Raw genomic sequence first — 18,491 nt, 5'->3', positions numbered from 1 at the left:
GGGGAGTCCTTCACAACCGAGATTTTTTTCAGTCATTCATATTTTATATTGTCCTATTAAGTGTTAAAATGGACATTTAAGAAGTAAACAAAGTGTACTATGGTATCTTGAGGAGACCACTCGTTTAATAAAAACACTCACTTGCAAGTTTCTGACAACACTATTACTACTGAACCACATACACACAGACTGAGCCTTGCGGCCATGTGGTTGTGGCTGAGGGACCAAGCACTGCAATGGTTTATTAAGGAGGAAATATCCCCACGGTTCCACAGAGCATTTGCCTCCCAGTGTTCCCCCAAGCATTACAAGGTATTGCCCCAGAAGTGCTGAGCCAAGAGAGCCCAGAAAGCAGGGCTGCTAAGAACTTGGAGCTACCCCACCAAACCATAACTTGATTGACAGTAAGAAGAAACTAAAAAGGAAGATTATTAACTAAGTTTCTAACTAGCTATTAAGAGGAAGTTAAGTCCAGTTTGCTACAGAGAGTAGCAAACTTTTTTCAGTTCACACCGCTTATCATACTCAGCTATTCCCCGTCTTTGATAATACTGACATTTGTAAGTTGCAGCCAAGAGAGCCCAGAAAGCAGGGCTGCTAAGAACTTGGAGCTACCCCACCAAACCATAACTTGATTGACAGTAAGAAGAAACTAAAAAGGAAGATTATTAACTAAGTTTCTAACGAGCTATTAAGAGGAAGTTAAGTCCAGTTTGCTACAGAAAGTAGCAAACTCTTTTCAGTTCACACCGCTTATCATACTCAGCTATTCCCCGTCTTTGATAATACTGACATTTATGTAAGTTGCATAAATTACAAACCACCATCACTACAAATACAGGTTGTTCTGGAAAGCAATTTAAACAATTAGAAGTATTTATTGCAAACCAGCTTCTCTCTTCTACCATTTACAAGGCAGCCAGTAAAAGTAAACACACGTGACCAGAGAAACATTCATGAAACAAACTGATTTAATTAAAACCGAAAAGGAAAACATACTGCAGGAATAAAAACTCCAGATACATAGCAATTACTAATTATGAAGCTGTTGATTGTCTTGGAAAAGCATTTGGTAATTCATGACCAAGTATTCAGCCTTGAATTCTGAGGGAGAGGGAGGGAACAACCATGACCTTCCAAGTCCTTCAGCACCACCGCACATAAAACTGTACTACTTGATATATTTTTCCATGAACTTTTTGTGAAATTCTGATCGCAGAGTATCATTCACAAATCTTTTGTCTTTTTTTGTTTCATCTATCCCCTTGGCACAATTCTTGAAGACAACATCATCATCCCATCTGAAAACAAAAGTTTTTAACTTCAGTAAGTTTGTATGAAAGTTAGGTGCACTTTACAAAAATATATAAATGAAGTCTGGCCCTCCTATTTAAATGTAGTAAGAACAACTAGTCATTAGGATTAGATTTTAGTCTTTAAGAAAAAAAGATCTATTTTTCTAATCCAAGCCATCTCCTACATGCTCCTGAGTTAGAAACGAGATCGGTATCAGTAGATTAAAGGTTATTTTTTCTTTACAGAAAATGACCATTTGAAGAGCAGAATATTTTTCTAATCCAAGCCATCTCCTACATGCTCCTGAGTTAGAAACGAGATCGGTATCAGTAGATTAAAGGTTATTTTTTCTTTACAGAAAATAATGACCATTTGAAAAGAGCAGAAAAAACCCCTTGAATCTAATGGCCCTAATTTTGACAAACACAGCAGTAATTGGAATATCTGCAAACAAGAATTGTATTCAGAAAAAGGCTGTTATTTATTAATTATATTTACACTAAAAAACAAATAAACAAAACGCCCAAACCAGCTAGATTTTAAAGGGGAGCATAACATCAAATTTCTTGGGGAACATTGGTCCTGTTACTTTTTGTATCATTGTGAACAATGTCAGACAAACACAATTCTCAATCTCTCCTTCTTTTTTAAACACAACGTAACAGGATGATTTGTTCAGAGAAATGCACAAGGCAATCACTACAAGCATCAGCATCCCAATTTTACATTACACCACTTGTGACAAGATCTGAGGAAGGAAGTAAAAACCAACGGCAGCGATGACATTTTCAGACTGAGTTACAAGAGGGAGCAAGGGGATGGATATCACAGTACAGCTTGCACAGTACCTCCTCTTCACTTTGAAGTTTGCTTGAGGCTGTGCTGGGCCGGTAAGGTTCAGCAGTGGGTTACCACTCAGAATGTTCTCCATCCGAATTCTTTCTTCTTCAGCCTTTTGCTCTTGTTCCTGAGAACCAGAAATGGATACATTACTTTTCTGGGCCATTTTTCTCATCTAGTTGGTAGAGATAAACATTATTAGCTGCAAACACCCACACAGATAGAGCTTTAATTCCTAGCTCAGACTTTTCAGAGCGTTTGACACGCGTATCAGTAGAATAAGGATAGAAGCAGAGATACTCTAAAGAGCTTAACATTGCTAATAAACTGTCAATCTACCAACACTCATACCTGCTCTACTTACCTCTGATGTTCCACCAAATATTCAGTTAGATTCTAGCTTTACCATTTACATATTTATTATATTAAAAACTGTATACAGATTAAAAGATTTTTTTTATCCTCAGGAGAAAAGAGAATACATTATACAATACTCATTAGGTGGAAGAAACCTTACAGTATGTTGAAACTTCTCTATCATCTTCAGCAATCCGCTTGGGTTTTACAACTACAACTTCCCTAGGGACCAGTTAAAAAGAATACTGAGAAACCTAAGATGAAACTGAGCAGTGGATGTCATCAGACTATGTAAGAGTTCCAATATTAAGGATCAGAAAAATTTTCTTCTCCCTGTACTGTCAAAAGCATGTAACTCAAGCCTAAGTGAAGCACTGCACTACAGGCAACACAAAGTAGATTTCACTGCCCACGCTTCCAAGCTGTATTAATATATTTAGTGACTTAAATGTTCACAGACTTCAAAATGAATACATAATATTCATTTTACATCAACATATTTTCCACAACCTTTCAAATGTATTACAAGGACTGCTCTTTGATGAAAGTACCAGAAGGAAAAAAAAACAAACCCAATTCTTTAATTTGGATGACTGACTAGGTCTCCCGCTCCCTGTATGCTGAAGTATAGTCTGGACATTCTACTTAAAAAATGCACTGAAGTCTCATTAGCACTACAGGAGACTCAAACCATGGCTTTTAAAAATGACACAAACTAAAGACAAGGAGATCACAAGGTTGGTGTGTTTTTTTTTTTTCCCCAAACTGCAGAAAATTCATGGCTGAGGGCTGCTATGGGATCCCAAAAGAGGAAATGTTTTTCTTGATGATAGCCTTTACAAGGTTTAAGTGCTAAACTTGAACACTGATGCTAGCCAGAGTTCTCTAGCTTCAAACATTTAATCAATACTAAGTGATATATTACTAAAACTGTCTACAATTTACAATGTTTTTCAATTGGACTGATCAGGTATGTGGAATATTCCTATAAAACACCCCAACCCTCTTAAGAACAATACCAACTTAACATATATACAAATACCAGATGATGCAGGATCACTGGTAAAGATTTTACCTTTCAAAATCTACTCAAGTTTTAGTTATGAGAAAACACCTACCATTACACTGCTTCTCACAAATAAAATTTAGAACCAGCTGCAATTAATTGCCAGTGGGATGGGAAAAGCTCCCCAAAAGGGCATATTGCTTAAAAGCATAGCACAGCCCTGTAACGCCCTTATTAGAACATGTGTGCAGGCAAAACTTGCCCTTGCTGCTGTATCCATGGAGCTTTCACAAACCACAGCAGTTCAAAGTCATTAACACAAATAAACTAAAGTTTTGCATTTTCAAACATAGCTCTAAATCCAACATTTGCATTCCAACTTCAGTTGTTGTTACCATCCCAGTAAATACGGAAACACAGAGAGCAAAAATATTTGTTATGGAACAGTAATTTCCCCATATTAGAAATACAAATTCCAATTATACATTTCTTTCCTCTGTGGATTACAGACAAGAATTGTACGTAGCTTCTTTTGCACAGCATGCCAACCTTTGATTTACCATCTTCTTTCCCCGTAACATGGAGGAGCCAACAGCAGTGAAATCTGATTTACTGCAGTCTGTGTTGTGTTCCCACCAGAAGTCAAGCAGCTCTCAGACTACTGTACAGCACATGCAAAGCACTAATTTGAAACCAAGCAAAATCTAAGATACTGGTACAAGCAAAAAAAATCAGTATTGATTTTCAGGTACCTCCCAAGAGGTGACCAGATTCTGTTTAAGCCCATCAGGCAAATTTACAACAGGATGCAAGCATGTGAAGTGTTCTCTGTGTTGTCCAAAATGAGGTGGGCTCTGCCTCATTAAATTTAATCTCTGACACTCCATTAAAAGTGAGACTTTGAAAAAACAAGAGGTCTGGGATAAATCTTAAAACCAAATAAGAATGCTACAAACCAAAAATTCATACTGGACTATATTCAAGAGAAGGTAGCACTAGTAAGAGCATTGTAAGAAATTAATACTCCCCTGTTGACAAACGCTTCTGTAGCGAGAACTTCTTCCAAGTCCTATATATGCAAACAGACACAGCATTTTCCATTTTAGAGCTGAACTCCAGGGAACCTTTCTCAAGGTGGCATGCAGAGCCATGGCACAGTCTTGCCCTCAAATTTCTAAGACATTAATCTCGGCCGTGATCCAAAGTTACTGAACCTGTGCATCATGCACCACTTTATCTGGGGCACACATAAATATCTTATGCTGTTTTTTTTTATGATGCCTGAAAATGCATCCACACACCACTGACAAATACAGAACTACAATGCACTCCACACACAGTATTTATTCGATGGTCAAAAGTCCACTGGAATCAGTCAGCATCTTTTTTTGGGGGAATTACAGTTGTTCTCCCCTCTCTTCCCCCGTTTCAGATTTAATCTCAACAGCTCCTAAAAAGCATTCTCTACCATGCATAAAGAGAAGTGAAAAGCACTGTCATTCGAATCACTAGAAGATAAAGTCAGTATTAATAATGAAAAAATATGCATACAGTAGTAACTACTCCAGTGTTCTTACTACACACAGATGCACATTTAATTTTTCTATAATAAGAATTTAAAAAGGCATCTTAGGCATCATCCTAACTTTTATCTGCTTTACGTAACCCATGTAATATTCTTCAGCCTCAATTAGCCTGACATAGTTCGCTTTCTGATAAAAAAAGCATTATCAGACTGAAGTGACAAAATGTGGTGATAGGCAAAAAAAAAAAAAAGAAAAGAAAAATTGAAATAACACTTTTAAGAAGCATTACACTATAAGCAGTAGTATAAGCCTAAGAGCAGGATTTAACTCCAGATTAAGACACCTACATCTAGGTATCTGCTTGTAGGCATCTGAGCTCACATCTCAGCAGAGATCTAGAGAATACAATAAGGAGTCAAGATGGCTCTTCTGCTCACACTAAATTACACACACGGGAGACCAACCACGCTCCAGGCTCTACTGACTGCATCTCCACTGCGCCACCATGGAAGCTGGTATACATGACTTGCACATTGACCCCAACTCCAACAACTTGGCATTTCAAGCTCAGTTGAATTCTGTCTAAAACTGCTAATTGCTAGCAAAAAACTACATTGACTCAAGTCAACCACAATTCCAGAGGACTGGAGGGTAGCAAAAACTGCACTATAACCAAAAGAAATGGTAGGGGCAATCTTGGGAATTTCAAATGGTTACATTTTACTTTTGCACCTATTAAATTATTAAGAACAATTATGAACACAACGCTAACAGAAGCTGTCAAACATTCTTTTATAGTGACAACAGTTACAGAAAACATCATGCATCTTATTTTCAAAGCTTGATTTTCCCTACTGCCTGTCAGGGATGCTGCAGAGCCCTGGGCACTTGTGCAGCCATTTGCTGTTTCTCAGCTCTGTTCACAAACAGAACTCTGCTGTCTTTTAGACCCGCAGAGGCAGCACAACTAGAAGTAGTCACAACCTGTATAAGCTTATCTTTGTCATTAAAGATCAACAGATTAGAGTCTGAAAGCAAACAGGGAACAGATCTGTTGAGTAAGGCATCGCCAGTTTTAGGCACTTTACAAAGACGACCCGGCGCACATGGTAATTTATTTACAGAATTCAGTCATTCAAAGCTGTTCTAGGTTGGATGACATTTCAACGTATTTGCTACAAGTTTTAGGAAGCAGGCTAATTCTGAAGATTAGTCTTGAAGATCTTTTGTACTATTTATCTTCACTAAAACCTCCCAAAGAAGGTATTCAAGATTAAAAAAAAAAAAAAAAAAAAAAAAAAAAAAAAAAAAAAAAAAAAAAAAAAAAAAAAAAAAAAAAAAAAAAAAAAAAAAAAAAAAAAAAGTAATTTATTAAGTTTTGTATCTTAAAGACATGACATGGGAGGAAATACTAGGTGTAACTCACAGTGGTGTAAAGTTGACATTTATGCTTGAGCTAAGTTGTACATTTTGGCCAGAGCTGCAGAATCCCTCATCTCCAGCCAAATGAGGTTTTCATTATGTTTCAGAATTTTCCACATAAATCTTCCATTGCCCACTCCTCCACTGAAAGCTGGGATGCTCCAGGCGATGGAGCATGGGTTGTATCAAATCAAACAGACCAGACATAACCTTCATAGCTGTCTGAGCTTCACACCTCTGAGGCACGACCAAGCACAGCTGTTCACAAAATAAGCGGCTCGGGTTGCTCCAAAGTCTACATTGTTCTTTTGTGTGGTGGAACAAAGGCTTATTAAGCTCAAACACTGTGGATACAACAAACCCGCAACAGAAGAAAAGCCTAAGGGGGGGAAATAATATTTCTCTATTCACTCCACCTTTTCTAAAATAATGACTCTTTGCCTGCCTTTCCATTCAGCAAGACAAGGTATACAACTCTCTTCCTAAGCCACTTTAGCAAAAAAACATGCTACAGATTATTCCATCGCTACAGACAGCAGCATTGTGCTTTTCAATGGCAGCGTGTTGCACCAACTATCTGCAGAGATGAATCAGAAGTCAACCATGTTGTGACCACTGTGTTAGAAGCAGAGGCAATAGAACAGGAATATTATGGTGTGGGGAATAAGGCTGGACTGGCAGAGGGAGTCCCATATCCCGAGGAAGCAGATGGAGGTGCTGCTATGTGAATTAGATCTCAAAGCAAACCTCCACTGTACAACTGAACTCACCATGTGGCATCACAGTTGGGGGGAAAAAAAAAAAGCAGACAAAACTATATTAACCTTAACTAAACAATTATTCCTTATCTTGCTGTAAGAATAACAGTCCCTTGGCATATTTGTTTCTGACCGCAAAGGAAAGAAAAACATCATTGTTACCATGGTTATTTTTTTTAGTATAGTTCCTACCCTTAGCACAGAGCAAGATAATTTTTACAGAAAGTGCTGAAATTCCTGAAATGACTCCATTGTATTAAAGTAACTTGTCCTGTTCAGTTTTTGAAGATGTTGAATAGCTGAAAGAAAACCTGAAATACCCACATTTCACTGAAGGCTGGGGGGGAAATCACATAACTTTATTTAAATGCTAATTTTTGAATGACGAACTATGACAGCACTGCCTTTAGCAGCAGGGAACAAAACTTAATAATGCAGAGATCCACCCCAGTTATTTGATCCTATGCAAATTACTAACTCAATGCAATATAGCGATTCAAATTACTGATTGAAACTTCAAAAATAAGAGCACGGAGTAATCACAACTGCAGTGCCTATACGCAGATTTGTTGTCATTTTACCCACAAGGGAGAGGACGTTATTGTTAGTTCTTGGCAAGGGTAAGTATTGCTAGCATGTCTCAAACATTTAATGAAGAAACATACTCTGCTATCTGCTTGTGCCTCTTTATTAAAATTCTTTCTTAATCACTGATTTGATATTCTAGTTTTAGTTAGACCCTTAAAATTTAAGTGAAAAGGTTAATATCTATCAAGATTCATTTTCTAATGTTTTATTTGAAACTCTGTGACATGGCTAAAACACAGGATAGAGCTAAGATCTATTCTGACCATTGGTAAGGTAATTTATTCAGTTATAGAGAAACACTTGGTGAAATAAAACTTTAAGAAAACAAACCAAAAACTTAAGTCTGTTCTCAGATAAGCGTAAAATGACTGGATGTTAAAATAGCTTTGCTGGAACTGCACATATACATTCAGCTGCTCACTGGTTTGAGGTTTGTTTTTAATAATTTCAATTTACCTTTTAAGGAAGTGCTTGAAAATTGAAAATCAAGAGCATTGTAATGCTGAATTTGGAATACTGAAATGTTTCCATGAAACCTATCCGTGGATAGTTCACACAGACAGCAGACCTAGCATTTGTACAGTTTTAGGCAGACCCAGAATTATTCCACAGAAACGGCTTTCAAAACTAAAATTTCCTGGTCAGCTTAGCGTCTACTAGAAACAACCTGAGAGATTAAAATTATGAAGGGCGTGAGAAAAGTCAGGAGGATTCCCATGCTCAATCAGTTTTTAAAAACATTCCTAGTATTTATTTAATGTTTCTACAGAATTCAAGGCAATTTAAGCATTTTGAGACATTAACAAGCTTTGACAGCAATTGCTTATTTGGTTGACAAACTATTCGCTTCACAGATTAAAGGGAAATATCAGTATGAAGGAAGCTAGAACCTCTTAATACTAACATTTGTCAAAATCAGATTTAGAGGATTTCTTTGGAAATTAGTATTACCACATAAGGCAAGTTAACAGAGAGCATGATGATCTGAAAAAAGCAGATTCTCATCTTTCCTTTTTAACTGCTGTCTCATCAGAGATGCATTTTAAAAGGAGCAGTCCTTCTTTCATGGCAACTTAAATACTGGACACCAAAGTGATGAGTGAAAACAGTTAACAAAAATACAGTTTACTTCATATGAAGTCTCAGAAATAATTGGATTAGTGTTTTAATAAATCAAAATAACTAAAGTGTCAGGAAAAAAAGTGTACATATGGCACAAATTCAGGATATATTACTGTATTTTACCCACTTCATCTTGTTAAGACCCTGGTATGTTCCAAGAAGATGCAGAGACTTGTTAATCTGTCTGTATAACAACAATGAGATTTGAGAACCACGTGCAGAAGAGTGAAGAGGCATTCACTCTGCAGTTTCCCTTTGCCTTGCCACTGGTTTACCCATGCTGTCTACTACGAACAGCAATGTTTCAGCAGATCCCTGAACGTGGATTAGGACTAATAGCGACTACACAATTAAGACTTTACATGAGATCTTATCCTGAAGTCAGCTGGATGACTAATATAAGGTTACTTACAAAATTAGGTTTAAATTATGGTTTGCAATACATAATAATATGAAATCCCACATATCTGAAGGGAAAAGGGATTTATATAAAATGGCCACAAAATGCTTTGCCAGTAATGCCTTATTTCAAAGCCATAGAAAACAAGGCATAATCTAAACAGATTGCACCCCTAAAGCCAACATACATAAGTAATCTTTCCTAAGGAGACCCTTACTCCCAAAGACTCTTTCCAAGGCTGCACCACCTTGGTTTTTACTTTTTTCATCGATGTAGTCTTAGTTTCCTACTCTGAAAAAAACCCAAGAAAATAAAATTCCAAGTACCTGTAGAGCACTCCTTATTAATGAAGATGTCAATTTTTAAGAGAGCCTATCAGCCACCAATCAGTGAAAGGATGAACAGAGTAGGTGGTGAGTGTGCAATAGTGTGCACTATTGCAAATAAATAACGTTTATTTTTAGGAAGAAATAAACGTATTCATTTCAGAGAAGCGTGCAAGTATTCAGTATGCACGTAGCACTGGCCATTATAAACCCTGCTTCTGGGGGAAGAAGAACATCCATGAAGGTAAAAAATAATACCAGTTAAGAGACAGCAAAATAAAACAAGTGCTATACTAAATACTTCATAGCTTTTAGCACCCTCTAGTGACAAAGTAAGAATTTCATAGCGACGATAACATTCCTGCTTTCTACACACGAATAGAGAAGCATGCACTTGGTTGCCTATACTGCAATTTACTACCATTATTTTCCTAATGCAAGTTTTCTACACTGAAATGTGACAAGTTATGCTGTTTAATCTAGATGTATAATTTCAACTATCAGGCAAAGTGAAAAATCCATACAGATCTAAGCTTTCATTTTAAGCACTGTGCAAGAACAGCTGAAGTAGAAGTCTTTCCTACACATTGCTACCCTTAATTTGTAGTTTAGTACATTTCACACAGGAATACATGGAAGAATTGTTGCCAGTGTTTTTAAGTAATTTTCACCATGGTACTACTGCAGAACACAATTTCATTGCTGCATGATGTGCTTCAAATGCCTAGATAAAGAGATGAGAGACACTTTCGGGCATACTTTAATGTAAAAGACCACTCATAGGCCAGATGGAGAACCAAGTATCAATAGTCTCCTACAGCAAAATTTCTGCACTGAAGCAGCATGGTACAGCTTTTAGCCTTCCAAAGTACTTAACTCCAAAATTGCAGAGGTTTTGGAGGCCTTGTTGATTCTAAAGGTAAATGTCTACATTGTTAGCCAAGAGTGGTCAAGCACTACATTGCTGCCTACAGAATTTAAAACATATTCTCTCCTAGCTGTTCCTAGTGTCTGCTAGATCGTACGTCCTGTTCACTGCCCGTTGACTCTAAGCATTTGTGAAAAACATGAAACTATAAGCATGCGTGTTAAGCTATGATAAGGTTATGAGTAGTGCAGAGGCACCAAAACATTAAGTTGTCACAGCAGCAAAGATCCTGATCAGCATTTAATATGTTTATTTATCATGTTCTAAAAACATCTCAGATTACCTTATACAAAGACGACAAGGTTGTTTTTTGGTTTTGTTTTTGTTTTTTTACACTGATGTAGAATCCACATATAACATCACAGAAAACTACTCAAACTGAAGTATGCAACATTTTCCAAAACCATTAAAATGATTTAAGCCCTACTCAAAAAAAAAAGAAAGTGCTTACTAAAAGCGGAAGAGAGAATGCTGCACATATCCACCACTTCTGTTGCACCACCAGAGGCAGAGCGTTTCAGTAGTGCAGATGAAATAGCTGGACTCTAAACTCTGTTGCAATACAATGTTAGAGCCAGTACAGTTCATCCTAAGTCCTGATCAGTTTGACAACATAGACTATTCCCAGAAACAGTCCCTAGAAGTCCATTCATCAATCAGGGATTTTGCTAACGTACTCCATCCCAACATCATCTCTTACACCAAGGAGGCATGGGAGCCAATGGCATGGGATTTGATCCCACTCATGGGAAAACAATCTCTAACTACAGGGACTTCCTTCCCCTTTCAAGGGCAGAACACGGTGTTTCTATCTGTAGAGAGAGATTATATGGAGGTATGAAGGCTACATGTGAGTTGACTTTCCAAGTTCTGAAAAGACTGCCATATTATTAGTAGTTTTTGTGGAGACATTTTTCAAATAAACTCGCCTGTGTATAATCACACGAAAATAGTTCTGGTCTTACGGTTACAACTGGTGCTCCTTGCCAAGGCAACGCACCACCAATGCTGTGAAAGAGCAACTACTGTATAAAACTTGCAGCCATCAGCAAAAGCTCACAAAGCACACATATTTTTCTTTCATAAATGTATATATATTAAAAAAAAAAAAATTCTTATTTCATAAAAGCTAGTTAACAAATGAAATTACACTGGATAGTATGTAGCTCACTAATGCCACTATATAGTTTGGTAAGATAGCTGTCTTCAGAGAAGGACTTGCATATGAAAAGCAAGATTATCTTGACTCAATGCCTCTACAAATTGTTGGGAAAGCAAATAAAAAGTTTTAATGAGTAGAATGTTCAGTATGTCTACTGAAGAAAAAAATTCTTGACAACAATTAATAGACAGAAGAACAAATCCATCAGACTCTACTTGAGAAGAGTTTTGAAGGGCACTTACTTTGTTTACTAGTTCTCACTCGTCCCAAGTACTTAAGGCACACCAGTTTTAATAAACACTAGTTTTCAAAAAACAGATGCTCTTTAATGGGTGAGATTTTACCTTTCGAGCCTGTTCCTCAGCTCGTTCTTTCTTGATTTTTTCCAGTTCAGCCAGAAGAGCTGCAGTGTCATCATCATCACTGTCGTCCAAGTCCTCATCTTCATCATCTTCCTAATAGCAACAAACAGAAACAAGAAGCAGCTCATTCATTTCATTTAATAAAAACAGCCCTGGTCTGCCCAGCTAAGGCTGCAATTTGCTGCTGGCTAATTTCTGAAGCACTTGGGTGACTGTAGCAGCAGCAAATACAATACAAATGGTTTATTTACTCTTGTACAGTAAAGTCATGACAAAAATATGTTTGTGCTTTTTGGATGACTGCAATTGATTTTTTATAATTCAAATGCTATGTAGCTGACAGATTCTAGAGAATTACTGTCCTCAATCACTCTCTAATCATTGTAATGTAAGTCATTATAACAGTGTGCCCAAATACCCCGTCCAATATTGTTGGGACCAAATATAACGGGATTAAAAAAAAAAGCTCAGCTTACTGTCAAGCCTTAGACCTAACTCCTAGGTGTCAGCATGAGGAGAGGAGCCAAGAGCAAGAATCCATTGCTCATATAGACAGTCAGTGTATCTCAACAGTTCTACCTTAGGGGAATTCTAACTAACCCAGTAGTTGACAGAGTCTAAAAAGTCACCCATTCCCCACACTTTAAGTGCTATTTTCAGTTCCCTAGTTTTTGTGTGCTTTCCAAGAATACCATTAGAGCATGGACCAGAACGCTCTCAACCACTCTGGACTTCCACCACAGCAGAGTAACTGTAAAAGGAAGGTATGTTGGAACCTGTCTTAAATCTTTAGCAGATCTAAAAGTACATATCCTATTAACAGCAAATCCTGAAGGCAGGACAATGAAAGGAAGTAAGGCAGAAAAGAGATACATACATCAGTAAGCGGATCATCTGCATCAAGATTTGCTGCAGGAATCTGGTCTAGCCGAGGCTTCTTAGACACAGAAGATGATGTTGTGTGTTCTATGGCATAAGATTTTTTTTAAAAAAGTGATTAAGTCATTTCATTTAACAGCATTTAATGTCAGAAGGCAAACATCTTCACAAAGATTGCATTAGAGTAAGAGATGCAAGCTTATGCTTACTTTTTCCTCACTTCTCAATCTTAATGCCCATGCTAGTTTCTCCCCTGGAGGTATCCTCAAGGAAGCAGTAACATCCCCAAACTTACAATTTGGCCTCCGAAAGTTTTTTGAAGTAATTATTTCAAGAAGAAAGAACAGCAGAAGAAAAAGCTGTGGAGAAATATCCTTATCCTATATCTCCAATTAGGGGGGTTCCCATTGGAGACCACCCCAAAGCATTACTGTTGGCCAGTTTGGTCGAAACCAAATCCGCTTTTGTCTGTGAACTTGAAAGCCCTGCAATACCTCTGTACATTTCACATCTAAACCTGAAGTACCTAAATTCTGTCAAGCTTAATATTATAAATGACTATTTCTCAAAAAACATACCTTTGATTGATTTTAATTATCGCTTCACTATACCTGAACAGAATCGCATACTTTAAAAAACGGATTTATTGTTACACTGGTGCTGCAACACTAGAAGATGAGTCATTCCCCTTCTCCTTCCTGTCTCGCTTGTCCAAATACAAAAAAAGCCCTTTATTAGCTGTACACACTTGTTGCCAATTCATTACAATCATACTGTATCAGCTGGCTTGCATGATGGCCTACGCTTTTCTACTGGCTGGCCTAGATTTTTTGCTAGCACGAAGCCAGCATGAAAGCCAGCTGACATTCCCTTGCAGGTCAATGGCTCTGAACTATCAGACCAGTACCCTAAATTCTACTCTCATGACATGCTGTCTGCAACCTGCAAACTTCCTACAACACCAAGTTTTGTGCAAGGGCGATGCCACACAAAGGTATTAAGATTTTTTGTTTCTTTGGTTTTACCTCTGGTTGGTCTGTCTCTATTCTTTTCTCTTGCAGCAACCCGTTCTCTCTCCTCCAGCTCCCTTCTGAAATCACGGTTACGCACCTCTTCAGGAGCATCCTGAGTGGTCTGTCTAAAACAACATGAGGGCAGGGGAAAAAGCTGAAGTTGACAGTCTGCAGCTGGGAGCAATTTTTTGAAGGAGGTCAATAAATCCTGAACAGGTAAGTATAAAGAATAGGAACTGGGTACCATGTAGACATATGTTTCTTTATTCTCTCTTCATCAGCCCCCTTCTCTGCATGCATTACACACACACAGACACGCAATGCCACACACACATGCTCCTTCCAGTGGCTCTCAAATTAATTAAAAGACCCTACATAAATTCCTGCAAAACTGGGATGACTACATCTACCTCTTGTAGCTATGTCTAAATCTTCTGTTCTCCAGCAGTCCAAGCCCAGTGTCCTAGCAGACATCCACCAGCATTATGGTCAACTTTCCTTGCCGTTTTATCATCCCAAGTTGCTACTGCAAACACAGTCTCTAAGGCTTACAGATAAGACCAAGACTAGAACATACTTTTCATAAACCTTTTCCCTTCCAAGAGACATATGAGATAATCTCACATGACCATAAAAAAAAAGTTGGGAGAACAGGCACAACACTAGCTTTAGTGCAACATATTGCAAATACATGTTTTTCCCTCTTTTATATAACACACACTGGCCAAAAGCAACAGACTATTTATATTTGAGTCATACTAAGTTCTACCTAGAGAGCACTGAATTTTCTGTGGAAAACTTGAAAAGAACTAATGAATAAAAACAAGCAGCAGTTCCTTTCACCTTTCTGTGAACCCAGTGCTGGAAATAAGAGTGCCTGGAAGAAATCCAGACTTGAGCCATTATAAATACATTGTGTGCACAGCCTGTCTTTATGATGAAGTATTTCATTTGCTTTTGTAATTAAAAACCTGAACTTGGAATCCCTGATATAGCTGCAAAATCTTCCCAAACCTTGTGTTATTCAAGCAAACACAAGCAGGACCGAAACACTGAACTTTTCCTGCAATGATACAGTCCTGGCAATTTAACAAAGACAACTTTGTATTAGGTACTTGGGAGAAAGAACAGAAGACACTTAATGCCCCCTCCACCTCTCTCTCACACACACACACGGAGGGATTTGTTAAAACATACATTGTATATTCCTGTACATATTTGTCCCCACACACTTCTTTCAAAGCAACAGACTGGTGTTCCAAACCCCATTTTATTTAAAGAAACAAACCACCAGCAATTTTTCCCATAATAGCAAAATGCATTTGACAGCACTTTTTGTGCTGTTGATTTTGCTATTCTCCAAAGCACTCCAACTCCCTCATCCATATGTATTCTTCAAAACCAAAGGGGCAGGAGGGAAGAGGTGAAAGGGTAAACACTTGCACAAAAAAGTGCAAATGTAAAACCTTAACAGTAATTTCACTGACAAGAGTAGCATCAGCGAGATGAAAAAACATTTCTAGGCTGACACATTTCAGTTGAATTCCAGGTATCTGTATCACATTGACTCCAGATTTCATTTCATCTTTCAACAGGATCACGAAGATTTATTACGCATTTCAAACAGAAGAAAATATTCATAAGATCCTGTTATCTTGCACACTGATTAAAGCAGCCTCCTCCCCCAGGACCTGCATGAACCACTTGCAGTGTCTAACATCAGCTCTTCTAACACATACTACTGCCTGAGTGCTATTCCATGACTCCCCTGCCTCCTTTTAATGCCCTTCCCCAGCGGTCCTTTGCCAAATATATGACGTGGTTTTCCTGCTTTTAAGACGTGCTCAACTTCACTCCACTTATCCCATTCTGCTCTGCAAGTGACAGCACCCTCAGTGGCTCAGTCAGCTCCTACTGTTCCCATTCTTTCCACTGCACTGCCTGAAATGCTTTGTTTCCAAAGCTCACCTTCTTCTGACAATTCAATTCCATAAGCAGTAATAAATACCACTAAAATGAAACCTCTCCAATTACTTGCAATGCATTTGATCTCTTAAGTCTGCTTTTGAGACCTGCGCTTTCAGCCCACTCATTCCACGCTGCTGCACAATCTCCAGTGCCTGCTCAGTGTCAAGCACATGAATGTGTGAAAAATTTCAGAGTACCACTCACAACAAAAAAAACATTCCCAGCCTGTTTTGCCATAAGACCAAAAAACCCAATATTAACCTGTATTTGATTTTAGTATGAGAAGGAAGGTCTCTGCTGGAATATTGTTTGGATAGCTGACTTAAGTCTCCTTCACCTTTTCCTCTTCCTCCTCTTGCAGGTTCAAATGTTGGCCTCGCTGCTGTCGTCATTTTAACTACTACAGAATCAAGGATAAAAACCAGTTGTTACTACAATGTACAGTGAAAGACATTCACCAGAAGCTACGTTGTTCCTGAAACTGTAGCAGCAATGTTAAGTCCCACTACACAATACCAGCTATCACTTGCCACATGACCCTCAAAATTTAAAGAGCTTTTTATTGACAGAATCTATTCAGATTTTCAAAAGAAAGTCTTTTCACATGTTTGAAAGATGATACACAGACTCTAACAAGAATGTGATGCTATGTTTATAAAGTAAATAAAATGCCCAGGAGCCAATCTCCTATCTTCAAGTCAAGTGGTACAGTCTCGTAACTGAACTCTTTTCCCTCCTGAAAAACGACAGCCAGAAATGACCGCCTACTGGGAATGACCCCTCTGTTATTCCCCAAACTGTATCTAGGTATCATCACCAGAAATGCTGGCTAACACAGACCATAGCATGCCTAGGATGGTGTTGATAATTAAATACTGATGAAGATCACGCACTCTGAATGCTCCAGCCCTCATCCTGGCCCTGTTCAGTCCTCTGGTACAGGCACAGCACTGTCATTAATACTGCAGCACAGTCGTTTGGGATCGACCTGAGCAGAGCTCCAGCTGGCCACCAAAACTGTCTGAAGGGCCAGGGTTAATGTTTCTCTGGTACCACAACGCCAACAGCTTTACCCTTATATAAACTGCGTGCAATTAACAAAGCTCGGACAAATGCGGCAGTTTTCACCAGCTCTCATGTAGAAACTACAAGAACTCACATACCACCAGCATGTCCTAAAAATGAACTAGCTGGTGCCTGAAGTTGCTACTATCAATTCTTCTGTGGCAAAGGAGTGAAACAGGCGCCGACCAGCCTCAGCCACACAGACACCCTGTCAGCATGCACTGTGTTCAGCGCTGTCAGACAGGAGACCCTGTAATCCTAAACCGCTATGCCAAGAGTTTAAGATGGTCAACCAATGCCAAAAATACCCTGTATGATCAACCTGTGCCGTCTTAAATCTATTATCTGAAACTATGCTCATTCCTGCTTCACCAAGACATGCACCTCCGTTAACCACAGACTAAATATATACAAGACACGAGAGACACATCTGCAGAAGTACATAAAGGCACCAGTCCTACCGACCAGAATGTTGGATGTTAAAGGATGACAAGACAACATTTTAAAGAATATTAAAAAGCAGAGGGAAAAAAATTATATTGTTCCATATGCTTTTGTGATACACAAATAAAAGTCATTTATGCTCTGCTTGCATTATTTGCTGTTGTTTCATTTTTAATGAGATCACAAAACACATGACTTTAGCGTTAAAATCATAAAATAGATTTGTCGTTCAAAGTAACATCCCATCAGGCAGAACACAGTTACTGTCACTGAACTGCTACTCAAAAAACAGAGTTAACAGACAGAAACGCCTTTAAAAAGAACTGAGACAGTAACTAGCCTTGGCTCATTGACCAAGGATTGCTGACACTTTGCAGTGACGCTGTGCAACTCAGCTGGAGCTCAGCAAGACATTTCAGCTCTGTCTTGGCACACACTCTGCTGGACCCGCAATCCAAGAAAGCCACACGTTCTCAGAACTCATTTGTGTTAATTATACGTAAGGGGGGGGGGGGGAATCCATGAGTTCAGGTGAAGAATCAGATACAACATGACTGCATAGTTTCATGAGGCATTAAATCTCCAGGAAACTGTCCCTGCTTCTTTCTCAAGTCAGTTTGCACTTGGCTTGACCTTAAAGGACCCAAACTCAACCCGAAACCACTCAGGGACTGTCACACTGACCTCTTAAGTTTCAGAAATACAGCCTTAGAGAACGCTCTTTAGTGCTACACGAAGGCAGGACCGGCCAAGCAGGGTTCATTAGCCTGAATACAAGCCGAGAGAAAGTGACTGGGCTTGGGCTGGAGCCGAGCTGCCCCGGCCACGCAGCGCTGCACATCCCCGCTGGACCCCTCCTGACCACCCCTCACGGGGGAGCCCGGACCCGGCCACAGCCCGCCCCAGCAACCACCCCGCGGAAACCCAGACCGCAGCAGGAGCGGGGCTGGAGCACCGCGCTGATCCGCCTCCACCCAGCGGGTTCCCTCACACCGCCTGGTACCTGGAGCTCCACCGTGAGGCCCGCAG

General features: G+C 38.9%; 1 protein-coding gene across 2 annotated transcripts in view; it reads right to left on the bottom strand.

Annotated features, from left to right (window-relative positions):
• Positions 1–953: 953 nt before the first annotated feature.
• The window catches only part of CWC15 (CWC15 spliceosome associated protein homolog), a 17,941-nt gene continuing 403 nt past the window's right edge, over positions 954–18,491 (bottom strand). Inside the window, exons 2-8 of one of the 2 annotated variants that reach the window (XM_009282106.2) lie at positions 18,147–18,229; positions 16,215–16,353; positions 13,998–14,110; positions 12,971–13,059; positions 12,076–12,186; positions 2,145–2,263; positions 954–1,301 (exon numbers count right to left, since the gene is read on the bottom strand). In XM_009282106.2, coding sequence (XP_009280381.1) covers positions 1,172–1,301; positions 2,145–2,263; positions 12,076–12,186; positions 12,971–13,059; positions 13,998–14,110; positions 16,215–16,345 — 693 coding nt within the window. In that variant the 5' untranslated portion in view covers positions 16,346–16,353; positions 18,147–18,229 and the 3' untranslated portion in view covers positions 954–1,171. The remainder of the gene's footprint in view (positions 1,302–2,144; positions 2,264–12,075; positions 12,187–12,970; positions 13,060–13,997; positions 14,111–16,214; positions 16,354–18,146; positions 18,230–18,491) is intronic. The other variant, XM_009282098.2, reaches the window with a different exon arrangement.

This window comes from Aptenodytes forsteri, unplaced genomic scaffold (assembly GCF_000699145.1).
Source record: "Aptenodytes forsteri isolate BGI_AS27 unplaced genomic scaffold, ASM69914v1 Scaffold75, whole genome shotgun sequence".
Taxonomy (NCBI): domain Eukaryota; kingdom Metazoa; phylum Chordata; class Aves; order Sphenisciformes; family Spheniscidae; genus Aptenodytes; species Aptenodytes forsteri.
This window is presented reverse-complemented; position numbering and strand designations above follow the sequence as displayed.